General features: G+C 47.3%; 2 protein-coding genes across 2 annotated transcripts in view; one reads left to right on the forward strand and one right to left on the reverse strand.

The window, feature by feature from the left end:
* LOC139050857 (cathepsin D-like) overlaps positions 1-1,369 on the reverse strand; it is a 36,821-nt gene extending 35,452 nt beyond the window's left edge. The window contains exon 1 of the mRNA XM_070527655.1: positions 1,352-1,369. The gene's annotated coding sequence lies outside the window, so the exon portion shown is untranslated. The remainder of the gene's footprint in view (positions 1-1,351) is intronic.
* Positions 1,370-3,946: 2,577 nt separating this feature from the next.
* Positions 3,947-8,315, forward strand: LOC139050810 (uncharacterized). The gene is made up of 2 exons (XM_070527571.1): positions 3,947-5,335; positions 6,936-8,315. The coding sequence occupies exons 1-2, from the start codon at positions 4,161-4,163 to the stop codon at positions 8,125-8,127; spliced, it is 2,367 nt and encodes a 788-aa protein (XP_070383672.1). The 5' UTR covers positions 3,947-4,160; the 3' UTR covers positions 8,128-8,315.
* The last annotated feature ends 9,553 nt before the right edge of the window (positions 8,316-17,868 follow it).

Here is a 17,868-nt window from a genome sequence, read left to right on the forward strand (position 1 = left end):
GTTTTGAGTAATTATTATTATGTCATGAATATATGCTGCAAATTAAGGCGGGTCTAGAACTGAGCCCTTCCACAGGTAATTAAGAATACCCCATAATGCATAGTTAAGTATGATGCGAGGGCAGGAAACTGGGGAACGAATGGCAAGCTATCTCCCTAACATAAAAACTATGAACGTAGTAATTAATAAATGCAAAAAATTATTTAATGGCGATTTGATAATGATTTTTTCGCATTCTGAAAAAGAAAGCTTCGATTCGTTCCCCTCACGCGCACCGCAGGGTTGGCTGCAAGAGCGAATCACCACGGCTCCCTTACGCTCTTCTGACGGCGTTGCAGACTGCAGTTCACAGTACACACTCACATACATGCGCACAAACATACACGCACGCACACGTGCACAGGCACGCACACACGCAGTCGGTCATTTCATGCTTGTTAAAACCGCTTGAACCTTAAAAGACAGCTATATCGTGCATGTCCGATCATGTGTCAACGCAGCTGGACATGTGAACGGATGCACTCACACAACCAAAGAAATCTGTTACAAGATAATTGTCCGCGTGCCTTTGTTTGTATTCCTGTTTTTTTTTTCTTATCGGTCTGTTTAAGTGCTTAGCTTCGCGAAACTTTTCGTGTACTTTTGCCTGCACTGTTCTGGTCTATAAACCGGGTAATATCGTTGCATGTTAAGAAAACGTTCTTAGTTTCTTTTATCTTAATTGCTAAGACATTCCTGCTATTCTTTTTTCTTTTGCGGCTTCCGACGCAGACACATACACAGCTCTTATGGAGACTTATGCCCTGCCTCTATTTGTTTTTCTCAGAGAGCAGATTTGAGTCGTAGATCATTAAACACTGCTTTTCCTCGATTCCACGCATTTCATATTTTACTTCTCGCTGCACCGACTGGCATATCCTCGTAATGAAGACGGCGGAACTTCATTTGAGCAAATAGGCGAGAAGAAAAAGTGGGATGAAGAAAAACAAGAACGTTATATATTATGCCGATATTGTAGCATTTATTATGTCGCGTTCTATTTCAATTTAGTTTCTTTATAGTGCGAGAATGGTACACAGGAACATTTCTTACAGGCATTTCTTTCTGCTCGAGTTGAAATTCTTGCAAAAGCGAGCACGCTGTGATTGTTAACTGATCCTGTAATTAAGTTCATGGCGATGCCCATTTCTCAAAGCTTTACGCTGACTGCATATATTTTTTTTTTCAATTAAGATAATATAACCACATGTTGCGAATCACAAACATTGAACAAAACCGATTTCGTGCCTCCCATACTGCAGTTACTTTTTTTTGCTCTGCCCCTGTGAGTGAAAGTGTGATTCGAAGTTACCTGAACTGGCACGAGGTAGTGGCGATCAGGCACAGTGCAGCGATGAATGCAAACCCTACACCCATCATCTTGGCAGTGCTGTTCTCTGCGCCGTTTCGATGGAGACTGCCGCTGTCGTGCAGTTTTACGGCGAGCGAAGCCTCCACGTGTCGTCACGTACTGCCTCGTAGCAATCTCTTATCGACGAGCTTAGTCAGGCCAACTGCACTCAGACACTTCGTGGAGGGAGTTTTGCATTTCGTCGGATATGCTTAATGTTTTGTTTTTGGCCTGAGCTTCAAGTTGTCTTCCTTGAAAAAAGGCGGAAATAGCACCCCCCCCCCCACCCTCTATTGCTTGAGGGTGGCTCTAAGAAAGGGCGAAGGGGGCGGCAGCCGACCTCCTCCCGCATCGCCTTCCTTTTATCACCACGGAGTTTCAAGTGACGAAAGGCACCCTCCTTCACCTCCAAAGAAAATGAAGAATCATTCTCTCCATTAATGAATCCGTCGTCACGCACTCTGCCAGCTTCGGGACGTTGAATTCCACAACTTTTTTAATCATCTGCTACTGAGCAGTTAACAAAATTTGTTGCTGGGCTAGTTGGTTCATACTTAACTGAATAGTGGTAAGGGAAATTCTAAGATGGGTTGTGGAGACAAGTTCGCCTCTGGTACGACTGGCTACGAGCGGTGTGTGCCACGTCCAACGTAGGAAGTGTCGGGGAAGTGTCCTTTAGGAAGTTCAAGAGACAAGCGGCCCAGAGCAGACAACGCAGTTCCAGTGGCAGTGCTTCGTTCTTCGCCTGCCTAAAGGTTCTGGAAGGACGAAACCGAAGCCTGGTCACCTTACCGGAATCGGAGATGTGCGTCTTCCAAAGGACATCACCAAGACCCTCAAGAAAGTCCCTAAGTTTAGCCTTCCACCGAGGTTGCATGCGCATGAGCTTCTTGCGCTCGACAGACGTGTGGCCCGTAAAGCGGAGAATGAAGACCAGGAAAGGTGCCTGTTGGATGGCGTTGATAGCTTACTAAAGACAGTTAAACGTTCCCATTTAGAACTAAAGATAAAGTGAGCACCATTGTGAAATACTGCAAGAAAAAGGACTTAATTATTTTGCAAGCGGACAAAGACGGTGGATTTGTGGTGATACCAACAATTACGTTTGCCAAAAAAGCTGCTGAGGCAAACAGCTGCAAGAGCGAGTATGTCCAAGGTAAATGCAAAAGCTGTTTTCTTGTGTCAGGATATGGAACTTTGTAGGTTGGCGAAGTATTTTATCGACTGTAAGCCCTCGTCACTTCCCGTATTTTTTAGCGTTAAAACGAATAAATTGGATATGCCTTTTAGGAGCATTGTAAGTGAGAAGGGTACCTGGCAGCAGCAGCTCAGCCACTTTTTGTTAAAACACATAATTGCTCTGGTCATTGATGACTCATACGCTGTTAAAAATTCTACAGTAGTGACAACTTTTTTTGGCTCACTTGATTTTTGTAGGTTTCCGTTTTCTATTGATATTGAAGGCCTGTTTTACTCAGTACCACATGCAGTTTTGTTGCCTGCGCTACGCTCTTGTATGGAAGAAAATGGCAAGATGGCTTTTCAGAATTCTGCAGGGATTTCTGTTGCCAATTTTCTAGTTTTACTGGAGTTTTACCTATGCTCAACTTTTGTTTCTTTTGACAACGATCTGTCTATCCGGAGAAAGGGCATTTGTATTGGATCGTGCATTGCCCCTATTCTTTGTAATATTGTTTTACCTTCCTTTGACCGCGATTGAATAACCTTTTAGACACCGAAAAGGCACTATGAGGTTTTAGATATGTAATGACTTTCTCGTGGTTTGAAACACTAATACTTTCCAGACCAGTACCTGTGTTGTTGATGAAATTTTAAGCCTTTGTAGGCTGCATGGAAAAGGCTGTCTTTACTCATGAACTTCCTGACAATGACACTTTGTAGTTTTTAGATATTAACATGTTCTTTTAGTGGGCTGCACATTTGCTGGAAATACTCTCCGGGAGCTCGTAAAGAACTCTTGTCATTTGATTTAGCACCTATTAAAGTGATAAAACGAGTGATCGCAACACAATGTCTTGAGTCGGTGCTGGCGAAGTCTTGTGTTCACTTGGCTCAGGATAGCTTCAATTGCCAGGTTGAGCGCCTACAGGCGGTTGCCTTCCCTCGTCCGATTTTCATAGCTGTGCTCGAGACCCTCCTTCGGAAACTGAACGGTAGAAAAATGCCTCGGGGGCAGGTTATACGAACAAGAAAGCTGGGAGTGGCGACCCACGTTCACAGGGTTGCGCACGACCTGAAGAATTTAACGAAAAGGTACGACGTGCCTATTGTGTTTTCTGGGCCACGAAAACTTGCTGCGTTTTGCCCATGCATTTCGGGACCTCCGAGGAAACCTGCCTGTGGAAAGAAGCATACCAGAGCATACATAACATGCGCGCTTGGCGTTGTTTACGAGACCCCGCTTAAGTGCGGTGTTGTGTCGGCTGGCGCTCGTCTTGATAAGAGCACTCTGCGAAGTGCGCATGCGCCACTAAGTGTTAAAAGCAGAGTGCCCCTTGCTAGCGGCGCTAGCGGCCTTCTCTTTCTTGCCGAGCCTCAACCCACAAGCATGGGTTAATAAACGTCGTTCACCCGGAACTTGTCTGATCCTTTTCGACACGCCTGGCGCAAAATGTAACACGTGGCGACGAAGATGGGATTTTGAAGAGCTGCGCAGCGTCAAGGAAGGCAAGTGTTCTCGGCATTCAGCCTCTGTTCAGTATCGACGATTGAAGAGTACTGCTTTTTCTTTTCTTCGCTGACTGATACCATGAACGAAGAAGCCAGTGCAGGTTCGACGCAGTTTGCTGCGCAACTGGGCCACATGGAACCATTCGACGTTTCCTCGAATGACTGGGCGTCGTACGAAGAACGGCTGACGTCGTTTCTTATCGTCAACCGCATTCCCGAAGGTGACAGAGTACATGCATTCCTGAGCATCATAGGCCCCAGTACCTACAGTCTTCTGAAATCGCTGGTTGCCCCAGAGCTGCCTTCAGCCAAGAGCTTCGAGGTACTAAAGAAGACGCTGGGGGACCATCTGTCGCCGAAACCGTCGGTCATTGGCGAGCGAGCAAAGTTCCACAGGAGGCAGCAAGTCGAAGGCGAGTCCATTTCTGATTACATTGCCGAGCTACGGAAGCTAGCACGCACCTGTGATTTTGGAAGCGCGTTAGATGAATCCCTCCGGGATCGCTTCGTCTGCGGCTTGTTAAGAGAGGATATACAGCGAGTGCTGTTCACGGAGGATAGCAAGCTTACGTTTCAGAGAGCGGTAGAGCGCGCTGTGGTTATGGAGGCGGCAACGAAAAGCACTGCGGAAGCCCGTGCAGGGGTGTCTACAGCCAACCTCATGCATAAGGTACAGGCGACTTCGAGTGTCCAGTCGCAGGCATGTTTTCGCTGCGGGTCGCTGAAACATTCCGGCAAAGCGTGTCCCCACGTAAATGACAAATGCTATAAGTGCAACAAAAGGGGACACCTACAACGAGTTTGCCGTAGCACCTCCAGCACGTCGCGAGGGAAACGCCCCTTCAAAGACACTGTAAAAACGTTATCGGTAGTATCCCGCTCGGAAGTGGTATCCGTAAAGGGCGTATCTGCTCCCAGTATTGAGCCCATCATGGTACCGATGAAAGTAAATGATGTGACAGTCCATATGGAGCTAGATACAGGTGCCGCCGTCACAGTCATGCCTTTCAAACAATACCGCCAATTTCTTTCATCAGCCAGGCTCAACCCGACAGAAGTGAAGCTCCGCACCTATACAGGAGCCCTGGTGATCCCAAAAGGCGTCCTGCAAGTCAAGGTGCAGCACGGTGGCAACACGGCGAGCCTTCCTTTATACGTCATCGACCAGGAGGGGCCGCCGTTGCTGGGTCGGGAATGGCTTCAGGCAATTAGGCTGGAGTGGAGCAAAATCTGGAACGTCCACCAGCTGCCAAGGTCAGAGCTGCCTTTTTCTTGTCGTTTAGAGGAAAGGCTACACGCCTTGATCGCAAAGTACGACTCTCTATTTAAAGATGAGTTGGGCATGATTACAGAAGAAAGGGCCGAGCTGTATTTCAAGCCTAATCAGGCACCGAAGTTTCTCAAAGCAAGAAACGTGCCGTTCGCACTGCAAAAGGCGGTTGAGCTTGAACTTTCGAAGATGGAAAAAATGGGCATCATAACGGCCGTTGCCACGTCAGATTACGCAACGCCAGTGGTACCCGTTATCAAGAAAGACGGTGGCATACGTCTCTGTGGCGATTATAAGGTGACAGTGAATCCGTGCCTTGACGTCACACGTTACCCGTTGCCGAAGGTCGATGACTTATTCGCGGCTCTGTCTGGTGGCACTCATTTTTCAAAGATCGACCTAAACCGCGCTTATCAGCAAGTGGTCATGTCTGATGCCTCAAAGCAATACCTAACCTTGAACACGCACAAAGGATTGTTTGTCGTCAACCGATTACCTTTTGGAATCGCTTCCGCGCCGGGGATTTTCCAAAAGATAATGGACACGATGTTGAAGGACCTCAAGGGTGTTTGCTGCTACCTAGATGATATTTTGGTAACTGGGAAAACCCTAGAAGACCACTTAGCTAATCTCGAAGCGCTGCTGGGGCGTCTTCAAAGCCGAGGTGTCAGGGTAAAGAAAGAGAAGTGCTCGTTTTTTCAAAGCGAACTTCACTACCTTGGGCACAAAATCAGCGCTGAAGGCATTGCCCCATTGTCAGATAAAGTTGACGCACTTCTCCAGGCTCCAGAACCAAAATCAAAGAAGCAGCTTCAGTCTTTGTTGGGCGTTGTGAACTATTACAGTAAGTTCGTGCCCCAGTTAGCAACGATAGCTCAACCATTTTTCAGACTTCTGCAAAAAAAGGTAGCGTGGCACTGGGACGAGCATGCTAGAAAAGCGTTCAACCAAGTGAAAGCGCTATTGGCACAACCACCTACGCTCGCACACTATGACCCTGAAAGACAACTTAGGCTGTCATGCGACGCTTCTCAGTATGGTGTAGGAGCGGTCCTATTTCATGTCTACGATGACGGAAGGGCGCGGCCCATTGCTTACGCTTCACGCACGCTATCTGAAGCGGAAAAGAAATAGTCAACTGGAGAAAGAAGCGTTAGCCATCATTTTCGGTGTAAAGAAGTTCCACTTCTATCTTTATGGGCGCTCATTCACATTGGTCACAGACCATAAGCCGCTTCAAACAATATTGGGCCCGACAACCGGTATTCCCACCATCGCGGCTGCTCGTTTGCAACGCTGGGCCGTTACGTTGGCAGCCTATTCCTACAATCTTATCTTCAAAAAATCGAGCGAGAACGCTGAAGCCGATTTCTGCTCGCGTCTGCCGCTGCCAGTTCTTGAAGCGGAAACCACAGAAACAGAGGAAACATTTTATTCGTTGCGCTTGGACTCATTGCCTGTTTCTAGTCGAGATATCGCGGCTGCCACATGTAAAGACCGAATTCTTTGTCAAGTGAAGGAATTCACAAATGTAGGATGGCCCGCGTCGATCAAGGATGAACAGTTGAAGCCTTTTTTTCGCAGATGCAACGAACTGACGGTGCATCAGGGATGCGTCATGCTGGGCGCAAGAGTAGTCGTGCCTGCAAAGCTACAAGGGTTCGTTCTGGACGAACTCCATGACGGCCATCCCGGCATCGTACGCAGCAAAGAACTAGCACGCAGCTACGTGTGGTGGCCAACTCTTGAGGCGGACCTGGAACTTCGCATCAGAAGCTGCGCTAGTTGTCAAGAGCAACGTAACGCTCCAATCAACGCACCTCTTCACCCGTGGTCATGGCCGACTTCACCGTGGCAGCGTGTTCACGTAGACTTTGCGGGACCTTTTCAGAATACCATGCTTTTAGTGGTGGTCGACGCACATTCTAAATGGCCAGAGGTTTTCGAAATGAGATCGACAACTACAGAAAGCACGATTCGTTGTTTGACTGAGCTCTTCGCACGTTTTGGTTACCCTGAAACAATTGTTTCCGATAATGGACCTCAGTTTGCTTCGCAGGAGTTCAAGCACTTCGTGCAGGCAATGGGAGTGCGCCACGTCCTCACGGCTCCCTACCACCCCAGCTCCAATGGGTTGGCAGAGCGTTTCATCCAGACCTTAAAGAATGCGCTGCGCAAAGACGGCACAGGAGGAACATTGCAGGTAAAGCTGCATAAATTTTTGCTGTCGTATCGCAACACGCCACATGCGACGACTCGTGAATCACCGGCGGCATTGCTCCTAGGACGACGCTTACGCAGTCGGCTAGATGCCGTAAAGCCTTCCGTGGGGGAAAGAGTAGCACACAGACAGTGCACTCAGGCATTAAGTCGTCCGTGTCGCGAACGTCACTTCTGGGTAGGCGACAGCGTGTTAGCACGTAATTATTCTGGAAAACCAAAGTGGACTCCCGCTGTGATTGTTGCTCAAACAGGACCTGTCTCTTTCCAAGTACGTGCAACCACCCCGAGGGGCACATTCACCTGGCGTCGGCACCAGGATCAGCTGTTACAGAGGCCTGCAGAGGACGTTACCCCTAGGCATGGAACAGCTGGCGAAGTTACGACCAGCGAGTTCCTGTTTTATCCTGAGACTGCAGGCGCACCAGTTCCTTCCAGTCCTCAACCGCCCATGGTAACTCCGGTTGCGCAACAGGCAACACCAGCACCCGCCGAGGCAAGACGCTACCCCATGCGAGATCGTCGCCCACCGGATAGATTCCAAGCTGGACTCTGAGTGACTGTGTGCTCCATTAAAAGGGGAGGTGGTGTTGTGTCGGCTGGCGCTCGTCTTGATAAGAGCACTCTGCGAAGTGCGCATGCGCCACTAAGTGTTAAAAGCAGAGTGCCCCTTGCTAGCGGCCTTCTCTTTCTTGCCGAGCCTCAACCCACAAGCATGGGTTAATAAACGTCGTTCACCCGGAACTTGTCTGATCCTTTTCGACACGCCTGGCGCAAAACGTAACATGCGGAAAGGTATATATCGGACAAACCGCCCGATGCGTCAACTATCGGACGCAGGAACATGGGTGCTCTGTAGCTAACAAAGCTTCTTTTCATTTATCTATGCACTGTAGGTCCGGTCCCTGTGAGCCAATTCTTTCCGGTATTCGAATTCTATGCAGGACTGGCAATGCTTTGACCACAGAAATCATAGAGGCATATCATATTCGAAAGAAAAGAAAGTCAGTGCCCTTCCACTCTGTGAAGGATGACCAGCGAAGCTGTGTATGTGGGCCCCTTAATGGCGAACTGCACCTCCGCCGCGGGTCGGCCTTCATTGCACCATCTTCGGGATCGGTCCACGTATGGGGAGTGCTTGACGCCTGCTTCACCTCCACCGCAGGTCCACCCGGCATTGCAGTATCTTCGGGATCGGCCTACGTATGGGGAGTTTTTTGCTTAACATGCCAACAAGACGAAAATTTCCTTGGATGGTAGAAGTATACAGCTTCGCTGTAAAAAACTGCCTGTACTAGCGATACGTCGGTTGTATTGCGTAGCAAAGAAAAGCAGTTTTTAGAAATGATGCTGTAATCTATGCGCTTCATAATATGATGCATTGGTTGGCTTGATGGGCAGTGCGCTTGCACGATCCTGGTCTGCTGTGTAATAAAGTAGGCGAAGTCTTCAGAATAAAATTTAGTTGCGAGTTTGCGCTTGCCCTGTTCATGTGTGTCAATTTCTGACCCGTAGTGGAATTGCGCTTACCAGTATTCAGTTGTAAAAATTGAGCAGTGTTTGCTCTTATTTCGCTCCCACCTACGGTAGGAATACATTGGTCGCTCTTAACATGGCACCCGTGATTTCTGAAGCCATGCTTGTAGCTACAGCAACTGAGCATCTTTACGAGCGCTTTTTATTCTTTCGTTACCAATCCGCAGGAAATAGATCACTTGTACTGAGAGCTTTTCGACACTTTGTTAAACACTGCCGTCGGAACTTTTTCATGAGCAGCGCCATACGTACCCGCACACATCTAGTGTGTACTCTATGAAAACAGCTTTAGGCCTTCCACCTCTTTGTTCACGCAGGTAGCTGCCTCGTTTAGTTCTTCTTTAATAAAAGCTATCCAAATTAGCAATTAACACAAATTCTCTTTCGAAGCCATCTACCTATCAGAAATATTTGATCACCAACACAAAGTAGATGTTCCTTTCTACCATACAAAATTTGACTTTTTGCAGCAAAGCTGCATATGGCTAGCCGATTTGTCCGTCCATCCGTCCGTATTTCGGTCGCCTGCACAGAAAACTCCTCCGGCGCAACCCCATGCGCATGCTCGAAAAAAAAAATAAAGAAGTGCGCGATTAGCCAACACAACCTAGATAGCACAATGCACGGTTACTCCGATCAATGACGTCACGCTACCTGGCCCGAAATTTCCATGGAGAAGGCTAGCGTGATGAAAGCGGTGATGTCACAATCATGGTTGCCTACTCGGGAGCATCCCCGTTAGATTCTATGGCAGACGGGGCAGATAACATGATGGCATGGATCAGAGCGAAAGGGCATTATGATATCTGGGTGGTGTTTGATTAGCTGCGCCAGTAGTGACGTCGTACTCTCCATTACAACCGAGCGCGCGCGCAGCAGTTTCTCTCCTGCTCCGAAATGGGTAGGCCACGCGTGATGCATACTCCTTAGCAGCAGGCAGCTTTCGATCAGCAACGCCGCAAGCAGAAGCGGGAACGAGCTCGTCTACGCCTTGCCTATGCTGCAGCCCGGGCACAAGAACAGGTTCGTGCAGCCGAGCGCAAGCAGCAACTGCGTATCGAGGATCCGGCAGCTATACCAAGCCGTGGTTTAATGAACCGTCGGGATCAACCCAGTGATAAACATTGGTGCCACGCGTTTCAGCCTCTCTGGTTAACCATCTGTACGGAGTGCTTGGGCACTGATTTTTTAATTTTTTTTATGCGACAGCGTCAAATGGCTTATTAAGTGAAAAAGCCGGCGTCTGTCGTCTGTAGCAGCGAAAGAGCACATAAAGACCCATTGGCTGTGACGCCACGTCACGAGCGCGCTTTGACGTAGCAGAGCGAGCGAAACGGAACACACGTGCGGCGATAGCGCGCCAGGCGTTGCGTGAGGGGAGAGGGATTCGCCGCAACACCACGTTATCCTCGCTCTCGAAAGCCTGTGTTATTTGCGGGTTCCTTGTTCGCGCAGGCTCTCACCTACGATCTAACTGCTCCTCCGATAAGATCAAATCAAACTACGCCAAGCGTCTCAACGCACTCGCTTGTCCAGGAGGAGTGCATAAGTCGAAGGACCGCTCAGCGGCGTTCAATTGGACATTCATGTTTTTGCATTCATAACTTGAAGGGCTTAGGTGTCTTCGAATTTTTGTTCCAAGTATCCCGAATGCTGGAACTACTGCAGTTGAATGTTATCTATACTCTTAGCAGCCGCATTGTTTTGTTTTTGTTCATTCTGTATATTGTACCCCGCTACCTTCTGCAACGCCTTCGGGCATTGAAAGTATTGAAAAAAAAACGCATATATAATTAACTAAATAAATAAACACTATCCATTTAATGAAAACTGGCGATTTTCGGCACATCGAGGAGTCTAAAAAATCAGTTGAGTGACTTTAGCATACATTAAAGAGGGTGAAGGAGAAAGCCTGCCGACTCACGCGACATATTCATTACATTACTTCACATTTTGATTGTAATGCGCTGTTACTTCCTATTGTTTTCTCCCACCAAAGATAGTGCGTTTGAGTGCCTTAAATAATTATATCTTCATTAAGTGTGCCTTAATTAACTTCGCCCTAATTAACACTAATGGTCGTGGGTTCGACTCCCAACAAAGGCCATGTGCTCGAGTACCTTAAAGGGCTCCATCTTAATTGATCGTGTCGTAATTAAATTCGCCTTAAAGGGCCCCTCACCAGGCACCATAGTTAATTTGGTTATACGCTGGAAGTTGTTACGGGTCCTCTAGGGAGCGTCCTGCGCTAACATTTTTGAAGTGGGCTCATCAATAGCCGAGATAGAAATATTTCAGTGCCACGAACCCATGATTTCAGCAGACGGGCTCCACTACATAGCACGACTCCCTCTACACTCGCCCGGCTAGCCTTCGCAAGCGAATTGCCTTCCCTGCGTTCTCCCATGCCGGACGTCGAGGATCGCGTGACGCATACGTCACAGGCCCCGCCTTTACTTTTTTCCTCCTAGCTTCTTTTTCTTTTCTCCTAGCTTCTTTTTCTTTTCTCCTAGCCTCTTTTTCTTTTTCTCCTAGCTTCTTTTTTTTTTCGGCGATGCGCGCGAACTGTTATCTTTTCGCGCAGCCCACGATTTTGCGCGATGTGCACAACGACACGTGGCTAGCGGTATAATTCGGAGCTACACGAATACTGAGGCAGAACAAGCGGATCGCAGAGCATGATCACGGCGCTGGGGCGAGGTAAAAAATGGCATAGTTTCGGCACCTGCGCACGTGACCGCACGACCGTGGGGACAAGCAGAGGAAGCGGAAGTACATCTCTCTTGCTTCGGTGCGAAGTAAAGCAAAAAACCCCGCCGACGTTCCGTTTGTGTGTTTTATTATTTCTATAAACTTCAATTCGTCAATTCAAGCAACAGATCACACAAATAACAGATGGTGCATTGTATAATTCTCAAAGTCACGTGTCACTACGAGCGACGTCACGCTGCGGACTCAAGTACGTAGGCGCAGGGACGCGAGTACGTCACCCTCCGGCTTGAAGCGCGGTGGCCGCAAGGAGAAGGAAAAACGGCATTCGGTTTGAAATTTCAGATCTTTCCGCGGCGCGTAGCGATGTAATACTTCGCAGACATGACCGTTATCATGCAATGCATGCTCTGCGCTTGTCAGCTCAAAATGGCCAGACCTGGTTAGGGACCCTTTAACATCAAAGGTAGTGGGTTGGACTCTCTTCCTTCACGATGTCAACTGGAATCCAATTTGGAGATATGGCAGATTCGCCCGTATCTCCACGTGGGGTCGAGTACCACCAAAGGTCCTGGGTTCGAGTGGCTTAATTTTAACTTAATTAACTGTACCTTAATTAACCCCACCTTAATGAACACCAAAAGTCGTGTGTCCGACTCCCACCACGGAACCTTGTAGAACGCCACTACAAAAATATTGTTTAGAAAATGTCATATTGATTATCACGACCTGAGAACAATCTTTCATGTAACTTGAAAGGAAATCAAATACTTTTCCGCGAAACCTATAATGTTTAAGTTTGTCTAATAAAATGAAAAATATCCAGTGTTCAAATGCTTTCCTGTAAATCAAGAAAGGTAACACCAACTAGCTTACTGTATTGTAATGCCATGTTTATTTTCTTATTTTATGTTTTTATTCATGGACAGATAGGCTCGTTAAAAGTACCGCTAACAAACGTTCTGCTACACTGAGTTATTAGTCTTGTTAGCAAATTGTTTAGCTTGGAAAACTCTGTCTATATTGTCATTATAAATTTGCTCGATGTCACCTCAATAAGTTTATTTCTGAACCATTCGTAGTCTAATTTTGTTATAAGCCTGACTCCATCATTTTTCCTTGCATTTAGGTGAATAATAACACCCGAGGCGTCATTGACGAAGTTCCGTTTCGACAGGAGCTGCGTTCCATTTTCGTTCCAATTTACTCGGCGGCGTCCTTGTCAACAAAGACACGTCGAAATTCAAAAGGCGCACGGGTTGCCTCGACGTGGCTCTGCACTCCTGCTTTGCATGCAATAAATGCGGCGCTCCCGAACAATCTTGGCAGCTAGCGTCCCTGTTCCAGGCTAGTGTCCAGGCTAGCGTACCGGGCCTGAGTGAAAATTATGTCGAGCTGTACGAGCTCGGTGAGCAAGCGGGACCGGTTATGGGATTTCCCATGGCTGTGTACACTGTACTCCTCCCTTTAATTATGTGGCACGGGGCCACATAGATAAACATGTTACTGCGAGCAGAAATTACTAGCTGTTTGTCCGTTTGTAAAACTTTCGGACGATTCGAATAAGACATGTAAGAAAATATGCCTGATGCTTTGCGGAATCAAACCAGCGCTTACGTGTCTTCGAGCTGTGCGATTTAACCACTACTTGACGTCCGCGTTGTACTGAGATCAACCGTTATAACCTAGGAAATGGATCGTGAACGTGGCCGTCCGCGGCAGAGCATATTACCCTTTATGTGCACGCCGAACGATGCGTATTTACGTACATTTTCATACATTTACGTCATTTACATACATGACGCTCGCCAACGGACCGGGGGAGGGAGATGTGCTGTAGCCGGGTGGCCGGGGACTTTGCATCGACCAATCGAGGCGGGGAATGCAGAAGCCAGAAAAATAATAGCCCGGGAGTGCTCTTCGCAAACATAGGCAGTAAATGGTGCAACAGCTTGAAAATACGTGTACTGAGAAAGTAAAAGGAGCCGCAAGAAAGCGCCTCGCACACCTGCTGTTCGCAGTAATTGAGTTGCGGGAATCAGTCACTGGAGTCTGACATTTCTTGGAAATATCGCTATATTTCATGAGGTATATGGTTCTTCTCATGCACTGTCTGTCTTTCTTTGCTTAGTTACACGTGTATAAAAACGCCGTCATTTAAGCCAATTTGAGCTTTTAAAACTGCATGGTCCTCATTTCACACAGCATTGTTGTTCGTAGCATTGCCTTGCGCACCTAGTATTCGCGTTTGACTGGTATCCTTTTATTTTAACCCGCTTGCACAGCGAGAAATGTCGCAGCAAACGACAGGCTGCATTTGCGGAAGGAACTACACAAGAAGGAAGTCATGTGGAAATTGAAGTATTTAATTTAACCGGGCGGGGCAGTAATTTTGTTGCTGTTTCTAACTTTGATTTTGTTAATGCGTTAGCATTCTTAGGATACTTCACGCACTTTCCGGAGGCTGTGTGTGTGTTTTCCCGCCTACTTGGGTTACTGGGTAGTCGGTGGTCGAATGGTTAGTGCAACGGGCTGCTGTGCTGAGGGGACAGGACTCGGAATCAACCGTCGGATCAACTTGGTTCACTCAGTATATGGTAATGTCTGCATACGTGGCGCTCTTCAACGAACCTCTTTTATGCCAACTTGGGTCACTGCGTATGTGCCAGTAGGTGTGTACCGATCGTCAATGAACGTATTTGACGCCAACTTGGGTAACCAGATGTGTGTCACTAGGATTGTGCTACTCTACAATGACTAAATAGATCCCTTGCATTTCTTGGATGCTGAGCGGAATCGAGCCCACGTCACAAGGGTTTCTGAAGTACAGCAACCGGACGCATTAGCAGGCTGCGTCACAAATTCCCTGGGCATGTTCCGCTTTCTGCGAACGCCTTTCACGCCAACGCTTTAGCGAGCTGCGCTATCAATGCACTGGGCATGTGCCCCGTGAGTGTGCGGCAAGCTAGGGAATAATTCTCAGCCTTCGTAGGCACCAGTGCGCCACGTTTCTCGTCTCGGAGGCCACGCGCGGACTTCTCGGCAGCGCCACTAGATGGCGCAGCATGTAAAAAAAAAAGAAGCGCGAGTAAGGAGATGGAGGTTGTCGCATGAAGCGTTTCTAAGCGCTCGCACTCAACGATGCGCCATGCCTTTCGGATGCCACCCCAGGCTTCGGGGCGGCGGTGTTAGATGACGCCGAGTGTTATTATAGGGAAGCGCGAAAGAGGAGTCCCGCGGCAGTACACGCCTCATGCATAATTTGTTTCGACGGTGGCAATACGTTGTGTCGCTATATTGATTCAATGCTAACGCAATGCCGTCCACAGTCATTGTGACATGTGTTCTGCCGGATTTTGTTGTTGTTGAAAAAAAGAACAGCTCGCACAACGATATGACCCAAGTCCGAAACCTCCGAGACAAGCTACAATCAACGACAAGGTTTTATGGAGCACGAAATCTGATAAAAAGCTGCATATTTGCGCATCCTCGCAGCGTGGCCAAGTATTCGCATTTGCAACCTCTACCAGTATATGTGAGCAACATTGTGATGTTGGGTTTTACTGACTACTGTTACAGGCTGCTCGGAAATTGAACGTTTTCTGAGATCCCGGGGTCCGTAAACCTTTGTGGTTGAGTGTACTTAATGAGTGGCGGGACGTACAGTTTGAAGACTTCGTATGACTTCTCGCGTTTCAGGACATTCGCTTGTTTGTCCGGCCTTCGGCGTGTTTCTTTCGGCTAATCTATATCGCTTCAGCGCTTTTTTCTCAATTTAGCGCAAAAAACGAGTGTCGCCTGCATTGCATTGCAAGGCACATCTTCTGCGCAGACGTGCGATTGGGGTTTCAGGCATCTTCCTTGGGATACTTAAGGGGTGGCCCATCTATGCCAGATGAGCTACTCCGCGTGCCCCACGGCAGCCTGCCCAAGTGCTAGACAGCAGTCATGGGTGTGCCCCAGTTTCTCCAACAGAAGCACTGGGGAACAAGTGGCCCTATTAGAGTGGGCCTGTCAAACTACGAGTACCGATCTTTCTTCTGGCAAGTGTAGTTTGCCTTAGCATCGGACATCAACCCCTGCAGGGTGCAATCATGGGGGAAAATTAAATAATTGGCCCTGTGGATATCTCTTGCATCCCCAAACCTCTCTATTGCTACCATCATGCCGGAGAGGAACGGGGGAATTGTCACAGCAAGCTACCTGCATTTAGAATGTGCACCTCTCCTCAAAAGATTTCGAATTGCGGAATACGCGACCTGTAGTTATGAGGTGCACTGCACCTCGGCCGCATTTACTCAACGAGAAATGGTTTGATGTGTTCTCGACTAGACAAAGGAGGATAACAACGTACAAAAAAATATATTACGGTTACAACGCATGTGTGAAGTGCGCCAGCTAGCTATGCGACACTGCGCAGTTATTTCCTCAAAGAGAAACGCGTTAGATACGCGAATGACTACAGCCAGAGATACGGTTAACCGTCATGGCAACGCTTTGCCGCTTTCCAACGGAGGGAAAATGTGGAGAACTTCCGCACTGTAGTCATTTGCCCACCACGCGAAATCGAGAGCTGTCATCGAGACCTCCTCGGAGGGTGCTTTCGTCGGACCAAAGATAAAAATAATTTAACCAAAGCTTTATGGGCAAGCTCTGGGGCATTTCACAGCGTACGGTACGGTTCGAGATGCCCGAGAATATAGGAGGTGATCATTTAAGATTTACAAAATATTTAAAATTAGCTTGTGGCAGAGAGCTTCATTCTGGTCCTTGAGCAGTATCATTGAAAGAAGGGGATATTGCTTGCGCGAGAAATAAACACATGATCAATTAATTGACGAGCAATCACTAACAACCTCTTTAATTCATTACATTACAGCACATATTGTAATGTACAAATTGTAGCCGGTCAGTTTACGAGGCATAAGTGCTTAGAACGAATTTTGGAGATGACGTGAGTTATGAGATATTCGCCACCACCCGCCGTGGTTGCTCAGTGGCTATGGTGTTGGGCTGCTGAGCACGAGGTCGCGGGATTGAATCCCGGCCACGGCGGCCGCATTTCGATAGGGGCGTAATGCGAAAACACCCGGGTGCTTATATTTAGGTGCACGTTATAGAACCCCAGGTGGTCAAAATATCTGGAGTCCTCCACTACGGCGTGCCTCATAATCAGAAAGTGGTTTTGGCACGTAAAACCCCATAATTTGAGATATTCGATCGCCATCAAACTAGGGGTAAATATGCAGTGTTTTACTTATTAAAAAAGAAAAAAATATTTTTTACATTGAAGCATAAAGCCACGGTCATGTCTTTCATCGCACACTTTGGCAATGAATATTTCAAAGCTGGTTCATCCTGAAAATTAATTTTAAGTGGATACGCCTTGCAAACTCCCCGGATACAATTCGTAAATTACAATACGCGTCGTAAAATAAATCATTAAGGAATTAATTAATTTTGGTAATTCATTGAACATGTGTTTTCATTTCTCGTGCAAGTAATGTCCGCCTGTTTGAATAATCCAGCTGAAGGTGTAGAATATGATATCTACCACAGGCGAATTTTTAAAATTCTGTAAACCTTAATGTCCACCCGATATAGAAGTGATTCGTTTTTGGTGGGCACATTTGTTTGCCGTTCGTTCACGCTTGTGGCAAATCGTGGATGACAGTTACGCAAGATAACTTTTGTAAGCACGTGCCAAGGCTCCTGGCCAACTGCAAAAATATGAAACTCGGTTCATGAATAGAATAATCGCTATTGCGTTTAATTAAAGAAACTTGATGGACCTAAAAACCTGGGACATCACTTAGTGCATTTATGAATAAGTAGGAGCCTCAACACCATAAAGATCTTTGACATTTATTTTATTTATCAATCTTGAGTAACTTTTCTATAATTTGGTTTCAGTTCGTGTAGCTGCCCATTTATAGGAAATATTCGTTTTCCTTTGGCGTCATTTCGCATATTTATTTTCCACATTCGAAAATTCTTTCATTTCCCCTACACCCCGTATCTTGGATTGTCCTTCTTTGTGGGTATGTGCCAT

Source organism: Dermacentor albipictus, chromosome 1 (genome assembly GCF_038994185.2).
Source record: "Dermacentor albipictus isolate Rhodes 1998 colony chromosome 1, USDA_Dalb.pri_finalv2, whole genome shotgun sequence".
NCBI classification, from domain to species: domain Eukaryota; kingdom Metazoa; phylum Arthropoda; class Arachnida; order Ixodida; family Ixodidae; genus Dermacentor; species Dermacentor albipictus.